Raw genomic sequence first — 20,806 nt, forward strand, 5'->3', positions numbered from 1 at the left:
GCCCCACGGGGTAGATAACTACTGTCACCCGCTATCACAGGTGGAGCCCTGTGCTCAGAAAGGACAGCAACTTGCCCAGGATCACACAGCTAGGAACTGGACAGCTCGGGATCCACAGCACCGTCTACCCCCCAGTGGGCTGCAACCTGGGGGCTGTCCCCCGAGGTTCCTCCCGAAGCCAGCTAATCTGCCAAACGTCTTTGCCCCCCTCACCAAGCCCCTTCCATCAGGCCTAGCTCTGAACGGGCCCTGACCTGTCTTTCCTTGTGGCTTCTTGCCCCAGAATCCAGGACCTAGGGCGAGCCGCTTGTCTCACGCAGGGACGAGCAAGAGCAAGGCCTCGCACGCAGGTCAAAACACCATCAGGCAAATGAGGCCCCCAGGCTGCCCTACCAGAGGGGGGCGCCGGCCCCCAGCCCGCCAGGCTGGGAACGGGACTCACCTGAGACGACCCGGGCCCTCCCGGACGCCAGTGGAACGCGTGTCCCGAGGGTCCCCGAAGTCTGCGGGAAGTTCCAGGCGGGAGCTTCGCCCCGGGCTCGCGAAGGTGGGGTGCGGGCCGCTGAGCGCGGGCCAGGGCGCCGCCGGGCCGCGCGGGCGGGAACGCGCGGCGGCCGTCCCCTCCTCCCTCGCTCCCGCCCGCAGCGGCGGCGGCGGCGCTTCTCCGGCGCGGAGCGGCTTTAAAAGGCGGCACCCCACCCCCTGGCGCACTCGCCGCTCGGGCGCCGAGCGAGCCTGCCGTTGCCATGCCTCCGCGCGCGCCGCCCGCGCCAAGGACCCGGCCGCCGCCCCGGGCCCCCGCCGCCGCCTGGGACGCGGACACCGACACGGACACGGCCGGCGCCGGCGGGCCCGGGCTCCGGCCGCTCGCGCCGCGCCCCTGGCGCTGGCTGCTGCTGCTCGCGCTGCCCGCCGCCTGCTCCGCGCCGCCGCCGCCGCGCCCCGTCTACACCAACCACTGGGCGGTGCAAGTGCTGGGCGGCCCGGCCGCCGCGGACCGCGTGGCCGCGGCGCACGGCTACCTCAACTTGGGCCAGGTGAGTGCGACCGGCCCGCGCGCCCGAAACTTTACCGGCCTCCGGCGGGCGCGGCGCGAGGGGCCGCCCTGCAGGGAGTCGCCTGGGAGCGCGGCGCGCGGGGCCCTCGGCGGGGACGCCGGGGCAGGCCCGGCGCTACGGGGTCAGCGCCCCGGGTGCGGGCACCTGCCTAGCCGCGCGGGAGGAGAGCCCGTGGCGGGAGCCGTCCTCCGTGTCCCCCGAGCTTGTCCCGCCGCCGACCCCGGCCTCTCCGCGCCGGGCCCTCTGACGTCGACGGGCCGCGCGGGGCTCAGGAACCTGTGCGCGGGGCTCAGGAACTTGTGCGCGCGCCGGAGGGGCAGGCGGCTGCGGAGGTGACGTGCGCTCCCTAGGTGTCCGCGACTCCCGGAGGGAGGGCGGCTGGTGCCTGCGCCCGGGAGGCGCGGGACCGGGCAGTCGCGTCGAGGGTCGGAGGCTGCGGTCCCGCGTTTGAAACCCCTCCAGGCTTCTGGCGGCGACGGCGGGGGTGGAGGGAGTTGGCTTTGTTTCTGGGTCTCCGCGCGGGGTTCTGATGGTAGTTTTCTGCGGACCAGATGTATGACCTTAGGCAAGTCACTTCCCGTCTTCTCCATCTGTCCGGACAGTGACAGTGCGTACGTGCGCAGTGGTTGCGACGATCCTGTGTTTTCTGGCCGCAGGGCACCTGCCGGGTCTGACCCTGGCCGGGGAGCCAGGCGTCCTCCCGTGGCCTCGCCCTCAGGACTGCTGTCAGTTAGCAAGAGGGGACAAACTCCGGGCACAGAGGCTGCATAACTCCAAAGGACCTCGGTGGCAGGTCCCTTTTTCCAGCTCCAACCCTGCAGGGTGGCAGTGGGGCAGGTTGATCCTGATTTATGGCGGGGGGAGGGGCCGCAGCAGGCTCAAATGTGCGGTCCTACCAGTGGACCTCTCTGTGCAGTGAACAAGTCTCCTACAAACTACACACTTAGAGGATCAAATGGAGTGACAGGGACGCGCGCGCTCATAACTCAAGCCCTACTGCCAAGTGGCATTAAATTTAGTTTCATCGTTATCCGTGACAGAAGCCAGCAAAGTGTGGTGCGGCCCTAATGTAAATGACATCTCTTTGCATCCTGAGTCTAGTCCAGATGCTGCTAATGTGAGATGTGCCACCTTTGGGAAAAGTGGATTCTACCTGTTTCAGCTGTACTTCACACCACAGGTTAGAGTGTGTCTGAAAGAACCCATCACATCCTTTGTATATCTTTTTTAGTTGTATTTTGACCACTCAAGTCTGTCCAAACATCCTGTGATTTAAGATTTGCCTTTGGGTAGCACTGGCTTCAATTCTCCCTGTGGTTCCTAAGTCTCCCTGGTTCACGGTCCAGACTGAAGAAGGGGCTCCTCAGGGTCCATCCGGCGCCTTGCTTGCCCTGTTGGCTTAGGGCCCCAGCTCCTGCTAAACTTGGCTGCTCTGCCCAGATGGTCCAGCAATTTGTCTTCCGCTAGAAGTGACTCTTAAATGGCGTGGTAAATTACAAATTACAAAGTGCCTGGGTTTCTGGCTCTTATAATTAAATGAGCAGAGGGGAACTGAAGTTGAGTGGAGAGCTCCTGGACATTGCAGGAGAGAGGCATCGTGACTCCCCCTCATGACTCCTGTCCTTGGGGATCAGAAATGCCAGTCCCCTGGCCACGCCCGATCTTTGAAACAACTTCTGTCTGACTCACTGAGTTGCTTGTGCATGAAGTCCGCTGTCCTCACTTTGCCTGTGGGAGAGAAGTTTGCTCAGGGTGTGCACCCCTCCACCCGGGACCTTCTGGGGGAGCGTTTCAGGGTCTCCCCACTTGGTCCAGGGCAGCCAGGGTGGACTGCACACAACGTGGTCGCTCAGCCTGGTGGGCGTGCTTCTGGGCTGCCACTGGAGGCACTCTCAAACGGAGGGGCTGGTTGGTTTGGGATACGAGCTGTGTCAGGCGAGTGTGTGTGCGCGCGCATCCGCGCGCTTGCAGTTACTCAAAGAGGGCCTGTTATTCTTTATTCCCAAACCCGCTTTCCTGCCCACCTCCCCCAAGTGCATTGCTAATGTGGAAAAGGCCTGGAGCACTCCACCTTCTGCCTATTCACTAAGAACTCTTTAAAAACCTTATTTGCCTTTTTCAGCCAGGAGAATTTGTGACTCATAAATAAGATGTAGGTATTATTAGCTTTGATTTATGGGTGAGTGAACTGCGGTGAAGCATGGGCTGGAAGCTGTTTGTGTTCACACAATAAGAGTGTGTCACCTCCAACAGTTGTGATTCGTCCACTTCGTCTCCTGCTACGTTCTCTGGTCCCGGGTCTCCTTTGGGCGACTCTTTCCCCCAACCCTTCATGGGCAGTTAGTGTTATGCCCGGTACCTGCCCTGACTCTTTTTCTCCCAAGTCTTTGCTGCGCTCAAGTTCTGGCTTGATTGCTTTACTTTCTTTCTTTCATACAACTGATAACCTGATTCTGTTTATTTTATGTGGTGCAAAGGTAAATTAGACCAATGGTTTTTCATCTTTCTTGAATCGTGGGTCCTTTTCAGAGTCTGATAAAGGCTCTGGATCCGCTCCATTTAAAAATATGCATCATCAGGAACAAGACAAATGAGCCTCTTTTGGCCCTGGGGGCCCCAGATAATGCAACACAATTTACAAAAAAAGGAATAAAAATTGGGAAGAGTCAAATGTCACTCTTGACAGATAACAAAATTAGCCACAAGGATAATCCGAGAGAACCTGGAGACCAACTAATGAGAGAGTTGAGTGGGTGCTTGATCAACAGGAGCTGCCCGACAGTGGCCACAGCTGCAAAGATGAGAGGAATTATAATTCCCTGCAGCATAGGCACTGTTAGAGACTTAGGAATAAATCTTAGAGTAGCGCGAGACTTGTGTGGAGAAGATTACAAAACATTTAAAGAAGCATTAGGAGAAAGAAGGCCTGAATGATGGAGAGACAGATTATGTTCTTGATGGGAGGGCTGACTGTCACAGGTCCCCTGAATTAACGTGTAAATTGAGTGTCGTCTAGTTGTGATACCGATAGGTTTTGTTTTCTTTTTAAGCCAGGTATGAGCTATTTATTTATTTTTGATTTTGACAGTTTGGGAATTTTTATCTTTTAATAGTGGAATTTGACATATTGACATTTACTGTTCAAACCATGTGGTATTCATTTTTTTTAACAAAGTATTTTTTTAATTAAAAAATTATTTTAACATTTTTATTGGAGTATAATTGCTTTACAATGATGTGTTAGTTTTCTGCTTTGTAACAAAGTGAATCAGCTATACATATACATATATCCCCATATCTTCTCCCTCTTGCATCTCCCTGCCATCCTCCCTATCCCACACCTCTAGGGGTCACAAAGCACCGAGCTGATCTCCCTGTGCTATGCGGCTGCTTCCCACTAGCTATTTGTTTTACATTTGGTAGTGTATATATGTCCATGCCACTCTCTCACTTCGTCCCAGTTTACCCTTCCCCCTCCCCGTGTCCTCAAGTCCATTTTCTATGTCTGCATCTTTGTTCCTGTCCTGTCTCTAGGTTCATCAGAACCATCTTCTGTTTTAGATTCCATATATATGTGTTAGCATCTGGTATTTGTTTTTCTCTTTCTGACTTATTTCACTATGTATGACAGATTCTAGGTCCATCCACCTCACTACAAATAACTCAATTTCATTTCTTTTTATGGCTGAGTAATATTCCGTTGTATATATGTGCCACATCTTTTTTCTCCATTCATCTGAAGATATATAGATTGCCAACAAACACATGAAAGGATGCTCAACGTCACTAATCATTAGAGAAATGCAAATCAAAACTGCAATGAGGTATCACCTCACACCAGTCAGAAGGCCATCATCAAAAAATCTGCAAACAATAAATGCTGGAGAGGGTGTGGAGAAAAGGGAACCCTCTTGCACTGTTGGTGGGAATGTAAATTGATACAGCTACTATGGAGAACAGTATGGAGGTTCCTTAAAAAACTAAAAATAGAACTACCGTATGACCCAGCAATCCCACTACTGGGCATATACCCTGAGAAAACCATAATTCAAAAAGAATCATGTACCACAATGCTCACTGCAGCTCTGCTTCCGATAGCCAGGACATGGAAGCAACCTAAGTGCTGATAGGTTTTGATATGGAGTATGAAATCACACAAAGGAAGAGTAGGGTCTTGGAATACCAGAGACAACTCTGAGAAGGGAGATGGGCAGCGTCTCTGCCACCATAAGCCTTGGTGATCACAGCAGCTCCGCCTTGGCCCAGTGATGGTCTGGTCCATTGGTGGAGTTGACTCCAACCCAGGCATATGTGGGAGCTTGTATGTAAGCAGAAGAGGCTCATGTGGATGGGAAGTCTGGGCAGTTCAGTAAACGGCGCTGAGAGGGCCGACTCTGCAGGGAAGGGCAGCCAGACCCTCACCTCACACTCCATAACAACAAACTCCAGATGGAATGAGAGCCTGAATGTGTAACTGCCATGGAAGGCCTTTATGACATAGGGAAAGGAAAGGATTCCTTTTTTAAAAAAAAACTTATTTTACTGAATTATAGTTGATTTTCAGTGTTGTGTTAATTTCTGCTCTACAGCAGAGTGATTCACTTATATATACATTCTTTTTCATACTCTTTTCCCTTATGGTTTATCCCAGGAGATTGGTTATAGTTCACTGTGCTATACAGCAAGACCTTGTCGTTTATCCAACCTATGTATAATCGTTCGCCTCTGCTAACCCCAAACTCCCAATCCATCCCTCCCCCACCTCCCGCCTCCTTGGCAACCACCAGTCTGTTTTCTATGTCTGTGAGTCTGTTTCTGTTTCGTAGATAAGTTCATTTGTGTGATATTTTAGATTCTACATATAAGTGATATCATATGGTATTTGTCTTTCTCTTTCTGACTTACTTAGTATGATAATCTCTAGGTCCATCCCTGTTGCTGCAAGCGGCATTACTTCATTCTTGTTTTATGGCTGAGTAATATTCCATTGTATATATGTACCACATCTTCTTTATCCATTCTTTTGTTGATGGACATTTAGGTTGTTTCTGTGTCTTGGCTATTGTGAATAGTGCTGCTACGAATATAGGGGTGCATGTATCTTTTTGAATTAGAGTTTTGTCCAGATGAATGCCCAGGAGTGGGATTGCTGGATCATATGGTAGTTCTATTTTTAGTTTTTTGAGGAACCTCCATACTGTTCTCCATACTGGCTGTACCAATTTACATTCCCACCAACAGCGTAGGAGGGTTGAGAAAGGAAAAGATTTCTTAAACAAGATGCGAAAAGATCAAATAAAAAAGGGAAGAGATTGATCCATTAAAAGTTCTGTATAATAAAGGCTTCATAACAGTTGAAAAGCAAATAAGAGAGTAGGAAAAGTATTTATAACATATAACAGATTAATGCCTAGATTATTTAAAAAGTTATAAATCAATAAGAAAAAGGATAAATGCCAGGTAGAAAAACGGGGAGGCATATGAATAGGGAATTGAATGAAAAGGAAACCCGGATGAGAAAAGATGCCCAGCCTCCCCGGGAGCTGTTGGGGCAATGCACCTTCAGGCAGTAATCCCATTTCACACCTATCTGATTGGCAGACTGCGAACGTGTTAGTATGAAGTGTTGCCAAGGCTGTAGAGGAGCTGGAACTTTCAGATGCTGCTGACAGAGTGGAAATGGGGACAACTACTTGGAGAGTAATCTGGGGTCAGGTCACATCAGCAAGTCCACATCTCAGCTTTGTCATAAGAAACTCTTGCACAGGTGCACCGGGAGACTTGTACCAGAATGAACACAGGGGCATTTTTAAACAAAGGGAAACACAACCTAAATCTCCATCAGCAGAAGAATGGAGAGACGTATCGAAATAGCCACACCATGGGGTACTCAACAATACTTAGAAATGAGTGAGCTAGGCATGTATCTACACAGATAAATGTCAGAAATAATGTTGAGTGAAAAGAGGCAAGTTGCCGATGTACAATGTAATAGTATTTATGTAAACTTAAAAAAACACTGAGCCATTCCGTAATATTTATGAATGTTCACACATGTAGTAAAAGTATAGAAGCTTGGGCTGGAAGGATCCACAGCAAATTCTAGTTAGTAGTAGAATTTCAAACTTCATCTGCAGTGTTCTAATTCTTAATGCACTTTGTAGACATATATGTAATATATGCACTTGTAGGGACTTCCCTGGTGGCACAGTGGTTAAAAATCTGTCTGCCAACGTGAGGGACAAGGGTTGGAGCCCTGGTCTGGGGGGATCCCACGTGCCGCGGAGCAGCTGGGCCTGAGGGTCACGGCTGCTGAGCCTGTGCTCTGGAGCCCGCAAGCCACAACTGCTGAGCCCACGTTCCACAACTGCTGGGGCCCACGTGCCTGGAGCCCGCGCTCCGTAACAGGAGAGGCCGCTGTGGTGAGAGGTCCACACACTGCAGCAAGGAGTGGCCCCCGCTCACTGCAAGTGGGGAGGGCCCGCACATAGCAAAGAAGACCCAGCGCAGCCATAATAAATAAATAAATATAAATATATATATATATATATATACACACACACACAGTTGTATACAGACATCCATATGTACATGCATATACACATGTGCATATTTATACGGGTATACACGTACACCTACACATGTGCACATACACAGAGATACACATGAAATGTTAAAGGGGGGAAAAAGAAAAGAAAAATGCACATCATACACACATGCCGCTGTGTTCCTGGGCCACCTGTGGGCATACAGGTAGCTGTGGGCCCAGTAAGAGAAGCCCGTGCTTTACACTCCCCAGGCTGGGCTGATCCACTTGCCAAGGAAATGGTGACCTAGGGAAACAATGCCTGGCTGCAGCTCACGGGGCTGTTGGGAAAGAGCTGGACCCAGAGCCCAGGAACCCTGCTGCTGGCCACTGCCTTCTCCCTCTGCCAGACTTCTTTCTCCCTCAGGTCAGTTTGTGGCAGAGGTGGCCTCACTCCAACCTACATCGTTACCTTTGACATTAATGACTCTGAGAAAAGACAAGTTGTTGATTCACGTGAAGAGAAAGGCAACAAGCCATTTGCACAAACCAAATCACAGCAGCTCAACGTCTGCAGCTCTTAGAAGTGATGTTTGCCTTTAAGGTGGCGCTGAGGCACCACGCTTGCCCTTACGTTTCTGCTTTGCCTGGGGAGTTGAGCTAATTCGTTGGTTCTGAGTCTGAACATAAAACGGTAGGCTGGCTGTCAGGGCCCTAAAAGATCTAAGAGCCTTCAGTGATTTTGAACTTGCCTTAAATAGTTTTACTTAAAATAGCTGCTGAGTGGAGCATACCTGGCTCAGAATTTCAGGTGGGCCTTTGTCATTCACTTGTCAACAGAGGAAAATTGTCGTGCTGCGGATGGCTTGTTCCTACAACTGAAAACAAGCTGAAGCTTTAGCCGGGTGTTAAAATAATGAGCCAGAACTTGTTCCAGGGAGTGTTGGGGGCTTGGGAGGGGCAAGGGGAAGCCCTGCAGCTTCCCCAGTCACCTGCAGCATAGTTCTCTGGTATTGATTTTCGGCTGGAGGCTGTCTTTTATGCTCTGAACCAGGAGCCATGCTGGTGGCTGGCCTGCAAATGGCAAGGGAGAGGTTCTGGTGTGAGCTGGGGCTGGGGGTGCAAACAAAATTGGGATTGTGAAGCTTGTGTAGTATCCCACCTTCCCATTTGCTGTCTTTATTCGGATGGTAATGGATCAAAGTGGACAGGGTTTTATTTGTTGGGGGTGGCGGTGGAGAGATGCGTGCCAGGCTGAGTTGCAGTACATGGAGCCGGGAGAGCTCCCAAGGGCAGCGTCCGAGGGGGACTCAGAACTAGGCCGGGGTGGCTGGCTTGGCTGTCTGGTCCCTTGGGAGGGTTTGAGCTTCTCTAGGCAGAAACCAAGGGTGCAAATGAGAAACACAGTGGCTGATGGGGTGAGAGAGCCAGAGGACTGTCTGGGGCCCCCTCCCTGGTCTTGGGCTTTGCAGGACTGTCCACATCCTGGGGAATACTCCGGGATCCTCGGGGTCTCTGAGTCTCTGCACAGATCTTGCCTCTAAAACGTAGTTCCTCCGGTCTAACCCAGCCCAGCCAGGCGCTGACACCCTCCCCCTGCTCCTCCCATCACCCTGCCCAGGGAGGCCTTCGGACTGCGCTTGTGAGCGCCATCTCCTTTCCAGCTTGGACTGTGGCGTGGCCTCGCACTGACCGGAGGCCCTGGCGTGTGCTTGCGCCTGGCGGGCAATTCCCTGGGAGTGCTGTCGCCCACGGAGCCTCATACCACCCTGCAGGCAGGTGTCACAGGGCCTGTTTTACTGTGAAGAGACCTCAGGTCCGGTTAAGTGTGACTTGCTGCAGGTTATAAACCGGTGACTGACAGGCCAGGGCCCAAAGCCCTCCCATTCGGCTCGCCTGCCCCGTCCTCCCCTCTGGCAGAGGAACCTCACCTCTGTGTCTCAAACAAGGGTGAGCAGCGGACAGACCCGCCAGCCGCTGTCCCTCCTTCCTGCCACCTGCTTATGTGCACACAGGGTGCTGGAGGTGACGTGTTCCATCCTGAGTAGCTGCGCCGGCTCCTTCTCATCAGCACTGAGACTCACAGTTCTCCACGTGGAGGGAAAAAAAACCAACCCCTCCCTAGGATGCCACACGCAGTCCCTCAAAGTCTGCACATTCTCCACAGGACTGATCCTCCTTTGCTGCGAACCTCCTCCTCTATGTGTGTCCCCGTCCACAGGGGGGACCACCGTCCACTGGAAGCTCAAGGCCTGGAAGTCACCACTGCTCCCCTGCTCCCGCGCCTCCTGTCCTGTCCATAACCAAGCTTGTCTCTTTGGCCTCCTGGATGGCTGTTAGGTCCCCCCAGCTTCTCCCCGCCACCACCCGGCACAGGCCTGGGCCTCTCACCCGTCCATGCCATGCAGGCCCAGTCCACTGCCTTCTGCTCCGGCCCCGCTGATCCCCTCACTTTGTGCACTTGCTTCCCTTTCAGCTTCCTTGTGCTGTTCTTTCTGCCTAGGATGGCTTTCCCCTGCCCACCTGGTCAGCGCCTCATCCTTCCTGGCCGTCTGTGGCCGGACCTGACTTCCCCAGCTCTGCAGATGTGCCCTCTGGGCTCCCAAGCCTCCGTCATCCTGACCCTGTCTGCTGGCTGTGTGTTTCTGCCACTGGGCTCTGGACTTTGTGGTGCCTCAGTCCGCATCGGCTCTCTGGTTGCCCTCTGAGATGAGGTCCGATTCTGCCGCTTCTCTGATAGCAGAGCCGTCTTCCCAGGGCAGCCTGGGCCCAGCAGACACGCCCTCATTCATTCAGCCAGTGTTTGTTATGTGCGCGTGTGCGGGTGCTGGGCCCTCAGAGATAAGGAAAACATGGCCCCTGCCCTGTGAGAGCCTTTCAGTGGAGGGCAGGATGTGAGCATTTTGACCGAGCAAGGTCAGGCTCCTCTCGGTGTCTGGACTGAACCATCTCCACCCACACCTTTTATCTTAATCCCTTGCTTCTCAGAGTCACGCTCAGCCCGCAGCTCCCGCCTCTGCGAGGATGCATGGGGAGGAGCCGGCCCGTGATGCTCTAGTTTGCTCCTAGGTCTGGTCGGCTACACACTGTGGCCCAGCCGTGTCCTGGAGCCCACCGTAGATTCTTCAGATCCCAAGGGTTGCATCATCCTGCTGAGTCCTGGGTCTTCCTGAGGTCCGGTGCCTCTGCTCTAGGAGATTTTGAAGACCTGGCAGCAGGCATAAGGCCCTCGGTCCAGTGCTGCACAGAACAGGGATGAATAGCCGTCAGCTGTCGGGAGGGAGCCTCACGCTCCACAGGATGGGATGGGATCAGCAGCTCGAGTTCCCATGGTAACCAGCCCATCAATGCCCTCAGTGTCAAGTCGGTGGCACCGTGGAGAGGAAGAAACGGTCTCATTGTCTCCCCCTTGGCCGCTTGGGCACAAACCAGCCGCGCTCCACAGGGCTGGACAGCCATGGGCCACCGTGGGGCACGATCCAGCCAGAAAGGGGCCGTGGGCTTCAGCTTCCTAACCCTTCCTGGGGCCTCATAAATTCCTACCGCTGGCCAGCATCTGTCACTTACAGAGTCCTTGTTGGGTGACTGTCTTCTCAGTGGGAAGAAACGGCCCATCCACCATGGGGGTGGATAAACTGTGTCCAGTGTCTCGGTCGGGTGCTCGAAAGGGACCTCGATGTCCAGACCTCCCCTTTTTGTTTGTGCAATGGTTCTCAGAGATGACCTCCTGTGTTTACTTGACCAGAACCTCGTTGCCCCCTCAAGGCCCCAGCCCAACCCGGGGTCTTTGTCAGACTCCCTGGGGTGGACAGTCTGGGCAGGAGGGGGTGAGGGGGAGGGCAGGCTGGCCTGCTCATCAGATAAGGGCCTGGAGTCCCCTGGCCTGGAGGAGGCGAGGCTGTTCCACTGCTCACCCGCCCTCACCCTGTCCTCCAAGCCAGAAACCAGGGCATTGCTGAGTTTCCCTCCTCCGCTGGTGCCCGTCTGCTGGCTGCAGCTCCTTCTCTCTGCCTCCTGGTCTCGCCTGCAGCCCTTTCCCTGCCTCTGACAGTGCCTGGGTTACTGCCTCACTGCTATCTAGGCCGTTCCCCACCTCGTGCTGTCGTTTCCCTGCTTTGAAACCCACAAAGGCTCCTCCACAGCAAAGCCTGACAGGCTCAGCCCTTGGGGAGCGAGCCTTCCCCCTGTCCCTGCCTCTCCATCCTCCACCCAGAACCCCTCACAGTTGCCAGATGCTCCAGCCGGTCCAGACCTCTGCTATGCTGGAAATGTTCCATATGCCTTTTCTTTCTTGTGCACCTGCTATTTGGGGGCAGCTTTTTTAACCTGGGTGCCTGTTCCCATGTGGTCCACCTGGAGAACCTGCTCTTCTTTAGGATTAGCTGAAGTGCTGTTTCCTGACTTGTCTGCTGCCCCCCAGGGCTGAGCTCTGGCTCCCAGGCTCCAGGGCCACGGCCTGCGAGGGTGTCTGTCTCCCCACCAGACCGCAGCCTCTTGTGGTCAGCGTCTTTGTTCTTTTTGTTTGCTCATGCCCCGGCCCTGCCCTCAGCTGCCACACCACCTCCCAGAAGCACCTGGTGACTGTGTTTTCCTTAGAAGGGGATCACTTGGCCACTGGGTTCCAGGACCCCCATCACCACTGCTGCCGGCCAGCCCCTGCGCTGTTCTTACTGTTCACCAAGCACTGCTCTGATGATCACCCCAGAGCCCTATTAACCTCGTTACACAGAGGAGCAGACTGAGGCACCGAGCAGCTGAGTAACTCCCTAAGGCTCAGTCCAGGTCAGAGCAAGGCTTTCCACAGGGGCGCCTTCGATTCCAGTGTCCACGTCAGGAAAGGCTGCAGAGAGCAGGTGGCAGCGGGGCTGGCCGGGGAGCTGGAGTCGGGGTCTTGTAACTGGTAAGGCAGAGGGTGCAGTCCAGGCAGAGGGAAGGCTGAGACACAGGGGTGCCCTGGGAAGGTACCTGCACTCTCCCAGCGAGGCAGAGGGCTCGGCTGTACCTTCGGACCCTCCCTGGACCCTCCCTTCTTATCAGGCCTCTGGCCCAGGGCTTCACTTCAAAGGCTTATCTATGCAGCAATGAAGGCAGCCAGAAGCTTTGGAGTCTAAGAGCCTCAGGAGCGGGGAGCTTTCCTTGGACGCCTCACCAGCCTACCGGAGCCGGAGGAGAGTAGAAAACTGTCAAGCAGACACCCAGGAAAAAAACCAAAACTGGAGAGAAGGGGCTTCATGACCCAGGGTTGCACAGAGAGTGGCACAGCCTGGAGGTGAAATGGTCATTACTTCATTTTTCTTTGTATAATACAGAGAGAATACACTATATAGAAAGTTTGGAAAATATGGAAAAGAGCAAAGAAAACTTAAAAAATCATTTATAATTCTTCCACCCAAAGATAATCACTGTTAACATTTTGGACCGTGTTTTTTCATTTTTTTTTTTTTTTAAACTGCGTGAGTGTGTGTTTGTGTGCGCGCATATATCTATATATATATCTGTATATGTGGATGCACACACTCTCACAAATGTCTTAGGCAAATAAGGTTGTACAGTTTTGCAGCTGTACTTCCCAGGTCTATAACGGTTCTGTGGTACAATTTTTTAAAAATATTTATTTATTTATTTAGGCTGCGCCAGGTCTTGGTTGCGGTGCGCGGGATCTTTAGTTGTGGCATGTGAACTCTTAGTCACAGCATGCATGCGGGATCTAGTTCCCTGACCAGGTGATCGAACCCGGGCCCCCTGCATTGGGAGTGCAGAGTCTTACCCACTGGACCACCAGGGAAGTCCCTGTGGTGCAATTTTTAATGACTGCTCAGTGCATCATTTAGTGGCTGGCCCGTAACTTACCTAATCTTTCCCCTGACATTTAGGTCAGTGGATTCTTTGTGAGTCCTCAGGAAGGTGGATATTGCTGCTGGTCTGGAATGCCAGCACCGGGTAAGGAGGTGGATGGGTTCCGTCCCTGCCCGGCCGCCTGCTGCCAGGCCTCACAGCCCTGGTTCCCACACCCGTCACTTTCCCCGTCTCCCCACCCTGATAACCTGTGCTTAGTTCAACTCATAAGGATTGTATGCAGTACTTTTTCCTTATTTTATAAAGTTACACATGTATTATAAATATTCTTCCGTCATAAAGATTCAAACGGTGCAGATGTATAAAGAGGAAAAACCCCAAATCTCCTTCCTCCCCTCATCCCATCCTCAACTTAACCTTCCCCCCAGACGCCACCACTGTCCACACGTTGGTATCTGTGTGTCCTGTTTCACAAACACATTGGCACACTTACATGGAAAGTTTAGGGGGTTATTTTTCATGTAAATGGGATTGTGCCAAACATGTTTTTCTGCACCTAGCTTTTCTTAGCCTAACAATACATCTGGGAAAGCTTTCTACGCAAGTACACAGAGATCTACCTCATTCTTTTGAAACAGTTTAAAGCTATTGTATTGAAGCAACATATTTGGTTTACAGCATTGACTTAATGTTATTTGATTTGCCTCCAGGTTTTGGGGGGTTTTCTGGGGGATATTATAAACAACATTGCAGTGACCATCTTTATTCGTCCTCTCTGTGCACATGTACGAGAATTTCTGTAGGATACATAATAGCAAAAACAAGTAGTAGTTAGAGTGGTGAATAACGATTACAGACACCTACTGGCCCTTATGTGCTTTCCTGGAATTGACTCGTTTAATCTTCTTAGAAACCCTGTGAAGTAAGTACTGTCATTATCCCCATTTTACAGATGAGGAAACCAAGGCACAGAAAGGTTAAGTAACTTGCCCATGGTTGCAGAGCTTGTAAGTGCCAGAGCCACGATTTGAACTGATATGGTCTGGCTCCAGAGACTGGGGAACTGCTGAGGCAAAGCTGTTTTCAGCATGGGGGCGGGGGGGGGGGGCGCGTCGGTCCAGGCAGGTGGCTCCGAGTGGCACTGCCCCCAGAAGTGTGTGGTGGCCAGGCCCTCAGCGGTCCTGTGGGGAGGTCATCAGTGCTCGAATTTCTAGTTCTTACAGGTGAAAATGAGCTCTCGTGGTTGTTTTGCCTTTTTCTGATTACTGTTAAATACCTCTTCATAAAGTTATTAATTACTTTAATTCTTCTCTGAATGTCTTATCTTCTTTGCCCATTTTTCAGCTGGGTTATTTCCCTTTTCTCCTATATTGTGGATATGAGTCTCCTGTTTGTAAATAGACTCTCCCGTCTGTCACTTTGCTTTGAACGTTGTTCAGAGGGTGTTTGCTGCTTGTTTTCGGAAGTAAAATCCGCAGTTCCCTTGTTTGCAGGGCTTTGGGCTGGTCACTTGATGTAACTCAGAGTGAACAAGACAGGGTCCCTACCCACAGCAGAAAAGAACTTAAGTAACCGTTGCAAGAGGAATACTGGAAATAATACAGGGGTGAAGTCCACATGCTTTAGGATGATAGGAGCGCGGGGCTGATTTTCACCTGGGAGGTTCAAGGGTGGCCTTTGAACCAGACCTGGAAGGGTCCATGGGTTGTCATAGGCAAAGGAGAAGCGGGGAGCAGGTGGGCCATGCGTGGGAGCATTAATCTGCGTCCCGTTGGGAAGCAACCCAGCTCAACGGCTCAGGCAGAGGCACATTTACAGCGGGGCTGCTTCTAGACGTGTGAGCGGAGTGACAGAAACCAACCAAGGCTGTTGGCCGGCGCGGAGGGGGAGCTGCTACCCACCTCGGGCTGAGGGGACAAAGGGAGGAAACAGGGTCAGCAGAGCCTGTGAGACCTGGGGTGGTGAGGATGCAGCTTCCTGGTACCTCCCACTGGCTCAGCCCTCAGCGGGTGTGTTGTCAGGAGGGGTGCAGGGCAGGGCGGAGAGGAGAATACCAAGAGAGGGAGCAAAGTCCTGGGTACGATGTCATCAGAGGGCAGAGGAATTCACTTGCTGCTGCTTTTATTCAGCAGGCATTTATCGGGTGCTGGCATGAAGCCTGGCACCATGCAAAGGACTGAGCGGGTAGAGGTGTATCCGGCTGGCGTTGCCCCTGGGGACGGGGCCTCGGCGCCACCATTAACTCTCCGAGTGTCCTCTTGGCGGGTACGGCAGAGGTATGTGGTTGCAGCCCTGCTAGACCCCACGTACCTGGATCTATGCCTCCTTGTTCCAGTCGGGGTTTATTTAGGTATGTCTGGCTGAAGACAGATTTTAACACGGAAAAATAAGTCCATTTGTGGCCACTAGGCACTCGGTCTAACACACGTCTTGATCTTCTGCTGTTTTCCTAAACGTAAACAAACAAAAATATCCCTATTTGGGTTCCTCTTGATAAAGCCCAATTTCTGTGAAAAGAAAAGAAACCTTATTTCTGTTCTGCTATCAAAGTAGCCGTTCATGGACTTCCTTGGCGGTGCAGTGGTTAAGAATCCACCTGCCTATGCAGGGGACACGGGTTTGAGCCCTGGTCCGGGAAGATCCCACATGCCGCGGAGCAACTAAGCCCCTGTGCACAACTACTGAGCCCACGTGCCACAACGACTGAAGCCCGGGCACTTAGAGCCTGTGCTCTTCAACAAGAGAAGTCACTGCAGTGAGAAGCCTGTGTGCCGCAATGAAGAGTAGCCCCCGCGCGCCACAACTAGAGAAAGCCTGCTCGCAGCAACGAAGACCCAACGCAGCCATAAATAAATAGATAGTTAGATAGTAGTCGTTCATGCCTGAGATCTTAGGCACGTCTCAATTTCTCTTTTGCAGGAATATGAAATTATTAGCTGCAGACAAGCAGCGGGATTTGTTTCAGTAGCTTAAACAAATTTATATACCACAACTTTGTCAATTCCATGCCCTCACACCCCTCCATTCAAGTTCAAGATGCAAAAACCCATTTGTGGGAAAGGAAGCTTTCTGTTCCCAGAGTTTCGTGTCCTTGTATAAAATGAACTTCTGGTACTTTCTAGGTCTTTTTTTTTTCTGGTTTGCTTTCTCAAGGAACATGTTTTTCTACCTTCCTGTGATATATGGCCACAGCAGGAACATCCTAAAACCAAATTGTTACTTCTCACACCGAGTAGCCTTGAGATCCAAACAAACCCCAGAGGTAGAGGTGGGTTCGCGAAGTCAGGAAGACCATCTCTGAGGCTCGTGGCCAGGGGCCAGGACTGACCACCCCACGTAATGACGAGCTGTGTCATCCTTACTCCAACTGAGGACGTGCACTTCCAAATCCTAACCAGGAGCATCTTTCCACTTTCCAACTTGACTTTTACTTACAAAGAGCCCTGGATGCGTTTCTGTTTTCTTCTTGTGTCAGAAGTTCGATTGCTACATAGAACCATTAGAAAAGCCTCTCTGCAAGCCAGTTGGTTTGTCTCACTAAAAGTTGGTCTTACTTTCCAGCAGTTGGTTCCTTTCCTGAAGTTTGTCACTTGCGGTGCATTGAGCTGTGCCAACGGCAGTGCCAGCCTGGCCTTGTCTGGGGCCAGGCAGCCGCTCAGCCTCCTCCCCGGGGTCTCCCCAGCACACTCACCTCCTCGGGGGAGTCTTGAAATGACTCAGCGCCTCCACTGAGACCCCTTTTCTCCCGGCAAAGCCAAGGAAACTTGTTTGCGTGCTTGCCACTGCTTTGCTCCCCTTGGTGTTTGTGTTTCGTATGAATCGTGTGGTCAGGCTGCCTGGATTAGACTCCAAGTCTCCAGGCAGGGCTGTGTTCCTGCACGCACCCTGGGCACGGAAGAGATACTCAAAGATTGTTATAGACAATGGATGCAGCCAGGAGGGAAGAGCCATCTTGCCGGAACTGTCCAGTTTGTTCTAAATGACCGCCTTTGTCCTGAGGTCTTTTGGGGGAGTTTTGTTAGCATTGAGCCCAGTTTGATTTCTGCATCAGCCTTTCATAGCAGAAGATGACATGTTGGCCGCTGTGACTAGCCTTCCTGTGGCCAGCAGGAGCGGGTGCCATGGTTTCCACAGCAGGTCGTGGTGCTTTGCTGAGAGAAGCAGACGGACACGTGTTTCCATCCGTCAGAGCAAGACACCAGCCTGCCTGTCCCCCTGCTGGTTTCTCAGCAATCTGGGGGCAAACTCTGACTTTTTTCCCCCAGAGGCTTATGGAGTTTCCTGGGTTGTTGAGCTTGTTTATCAGAATTCCTTCAGTTTCTGAGGTCCACCAACAGGAGAATGGATAAACCAATGTGATGTATTCCTTCGATGGGCATCTTTATTCAGCAATAAAGAGGAATAGACAACTGCTTTGTGACAGCGTGTATGAATCTCAGGCTTTGTACAGAGTGAAAGAAGCCTCACACAAGAGAGCCATCTGACTCCATTTCTAGAACAGGCAAAACCAATCTGTGGTGGAATAAAAACTAATCTATGGGGTGGGGATTGACTGGGAAGGTAAGGTGCATAGGGAGACTTTCTGGGGGTGATGGCTATGTTCTCTATCTTGATAGGGGCTTGGGGCTATACAGGTACCCACGGTTATGAAAACTTAACAGATGTATAACTAACAATTACTCATTTCCCCATGTGTAAATTTTACTTCAAAAGAAAAAATCTGTAAGCAAGTATTGAACTCCCCATTATGATGTATATATTGAAGTATTTAGGGGACGTGTACCGATACTGCAGTCTACTTTGGAATGCACTGGAAATAAGATGGATTGACAGATGGATAGAGGCATGGATAGATGGAGAGGAATGTGGTAGAGTCACTGTAGCGATTGTCAATGGTGGAGTCAGGGCAGTGGGTATTTGGGTGTTGGCTGTACAGTTCTTTCAACTTTGCTGTTTGTTGAAAATTTTCACAATAAAATGTTGGGAGAAAAAGATCTTTAGGGTTGTGGTGGGGATAGGACAGGTTTGGAAGACATCCCCTGCCGTCCTTGGAGATATATCATGAATCTGTGTGTAGAGATAAGGATGAGAAGCCTAGGGATTTCCTGGGGCCAGTGAGGTCATCAGAGAAAGCCCCATGGAATCTGGGTTTGGGGGACGTTTGCTTTGGTAAGGTGTGTTCTGGTCACGCCCACATCTGGAAGGATTACTGTGGCTCCCTGAGCCCTTAACTTGCTTGTTTCCCAGGAGCAGAGCTTCAACCTGGGGAGAAGCACCCAGTCCACATAAAGGCGCAGAGTCCTGCTGTTGAAGGACCTTCCTGCAGGTAGATAAGCCTGCAACAGACGCCCCTGGCACGGTGGTGGTGGTCTGGGCTGCTGGCCTGCTACTTACCTCCTTGGGCCTGTTCTGCAGTGCTTTTCTAGTTCCAGGATTTGAATTATTGACTTTGTACAGAACTTTCAGCCTCTCTTGAGTCATTGGATTGGAGAGCTGGACTAGCAGCCGTCCTGCGCGGAGTCCTAACGGAGGGCTGTCCTAAGCTGGGATCCTGCCCCTGCCTTGCTCCAGGCTGCCCCAGGCCAGACGCACCAGAGATACTGCCCTCAGGCTCCTCGTCAGAGAATCTCTGCCTGAGAGAGGAAGCTCCCCGTCTGCTGGTAAATTTAGGGCATGTGTGAGAAGGCGGGGTAGGGAGAGTGGAGAAGAATGAAAGCCTTATTCTAGGAAGCTTCTTTTATTTATAGATTCTCCTAATTGTATTAAAATGAATGCCGGAGGGTTGTAAAACTTGGAGCACGTAACATAATAGCCATGAAAGGATGTTAAGTGAAAATAGAGAACGATGATAAAGTAAGAAGAGTCTTAGTACTGAGAGGAAGATGTGACATTTTTCGGAAGTAAAATCGTCTTAGAGCACACTGTACAGGGAAAGTGAATTAAAATAAGGACTTGGGGGCTTCCCACTTGGTGCAGTGGTTAAGAATCCGCCTGCTAATGCAGGGAACACGGGTTCGAGCCCTGGTCCGGGAAGATCCCACATGCTGCGGAGCAACTAAGCCCATGCGCCACAACTACTGAGCCTGCGCTCTAGAGCCCGCGAGCCACAACTACTGAAGCCCGCGCACCTAGAGCCCGTGCTCCAAAACAAAGAGAAACCACCACGATGAGAAGCCCGCGCACCACAACTAGAGAAAGCCCACGCGCAGCAACGAAGACCCAATGCAGCCAAAAATAAAATAAATAAATTTATTTTTAAAAAAAGATAAGAAAATAAGGACTTGGTTAGGATAGAACTTGGAAGGAAACAGAAAATATTTCATAATGAAAAAGAGACAGTGTTAACTGACATTACACTAATTACATTATAGCGACAAATAAAATGTCATCGTTCTAAAAGGAAATAAAACTAATTATATACTTAATGCGTTTTAAGAGGAGTTGTCAAAATAAGATGTGTTAAATATGAGAAATATGTAAACAGCCATAAGTTGCCCGCTTTGTTCTGGCAGCCGGGACAGTGCCTTATCTCCCACATGTAAAACAAGGGATCTTTGATTCCTGACATAACATATTAATGGGACAAAAAACTAAGTAGCCCCTTATATTAGAAAAGCTGGAATCAAACAAATGCTTTTAAATGGATGAATTGATGAATGAATGAAGAGTTTAAAAATACACACTCAAAAGGGAAAACAACAGAACTACCTTCTAAGATAAAAATCTAATGAATGAAGGCATGAAAGAAGGTGCTTCTCTTTACCGCCAGTAACTTAACCTCTTTGTGCTTTTTCTACTGGAGAACGGAAGTTATTGGTGCCCCTGACAGGTGCTTGGAAAAAGCCAGGCCCAAAGTGGACACTTACGCATGTTAATACTAATAATATTATCATCACGGTGATGACTGTTAATACCAAAAGAGGGGAATGACATGTCCTTTCAATGTCAGGCATTGGAGTCAGACTAGGAAGGCACCGTCTGTTTTTAAAGTTGGACTTCAAAGCTAGCAAAAGGTGTCATGGAGAAGATTTCAGACATACTGCTTCTTTTACCTTTCATCTTTTCTTTGGGAAAAGACGAGCTGATGTGAAAAGTTTAGGGTGGGAAAGATAGAAGTTAAGCCAGACCAAGAAAGAGCCAGTGAGCCATGGTTTGGGAAGCCAGGACACCCCAGCCGCAGAGCCTGCCCACCGGCTCCCAGGGAGGCACCTGGCCAGTGGCCGCTCCAGCCAGCCCCACATGGGATGCGCCCTCCTCAGTCGTCCCCCTGCCTGGCAAGCTCAGCCAGACTCATGTCCACCACCACGGATGCAAAAGAGGACACTCCTGCTTGGAATTAACTGGTTAATGATCCTCTCTGGAGGATGAAAGAAAATTTTAGATTAAGTAAAACTTATTATCAGTTAGCCTGTGTGGGCACCTGGGA

General features: G+C 51.2%; 1 protein-coding gene across 5 annotated transcripts in view; it reads left to right on the forward strand.

Annotated features, from left to right (window-relative positions):
- Positions 1 to 746: 746 nt before the first annotated feature.
- Positions 747 to 20,806, forward strand: part of PCSK6 (proprotein convertase subtilisin/kexin type 6) — a gene marked incomplete at its 5' end in the record, with an annotated part of 190,494 nt that continues 170,434 nt past the window's right edge. For all 5 annotated transcript variants that reach the window (XM_082649011.1, XM_082649010.1, XM_082649012.1 and 2 more), the window contains one exon: positions 747 to 1,037. In XM_082649011.1, coding sequence (XP_082505137.1) covers positions 747 to 1,037 — 291 coding nt within the window. The remainder of the gene's footprint in view (positions 1,038 to 20,806) is intronic.

The sequence above is a fragment of the Grampus griseus genome (genome assembly GCF_964374135.1).
Source record: "Grampus griseus genome assembly, chromosome: 2".
NCBI classification, from domain to species: domain Eukaryota; kingdom Metazoa; phylum Chordata; class Mammalia; order Artiodactyla; family Delphinidae; genus Grampus; species Grampus griseus.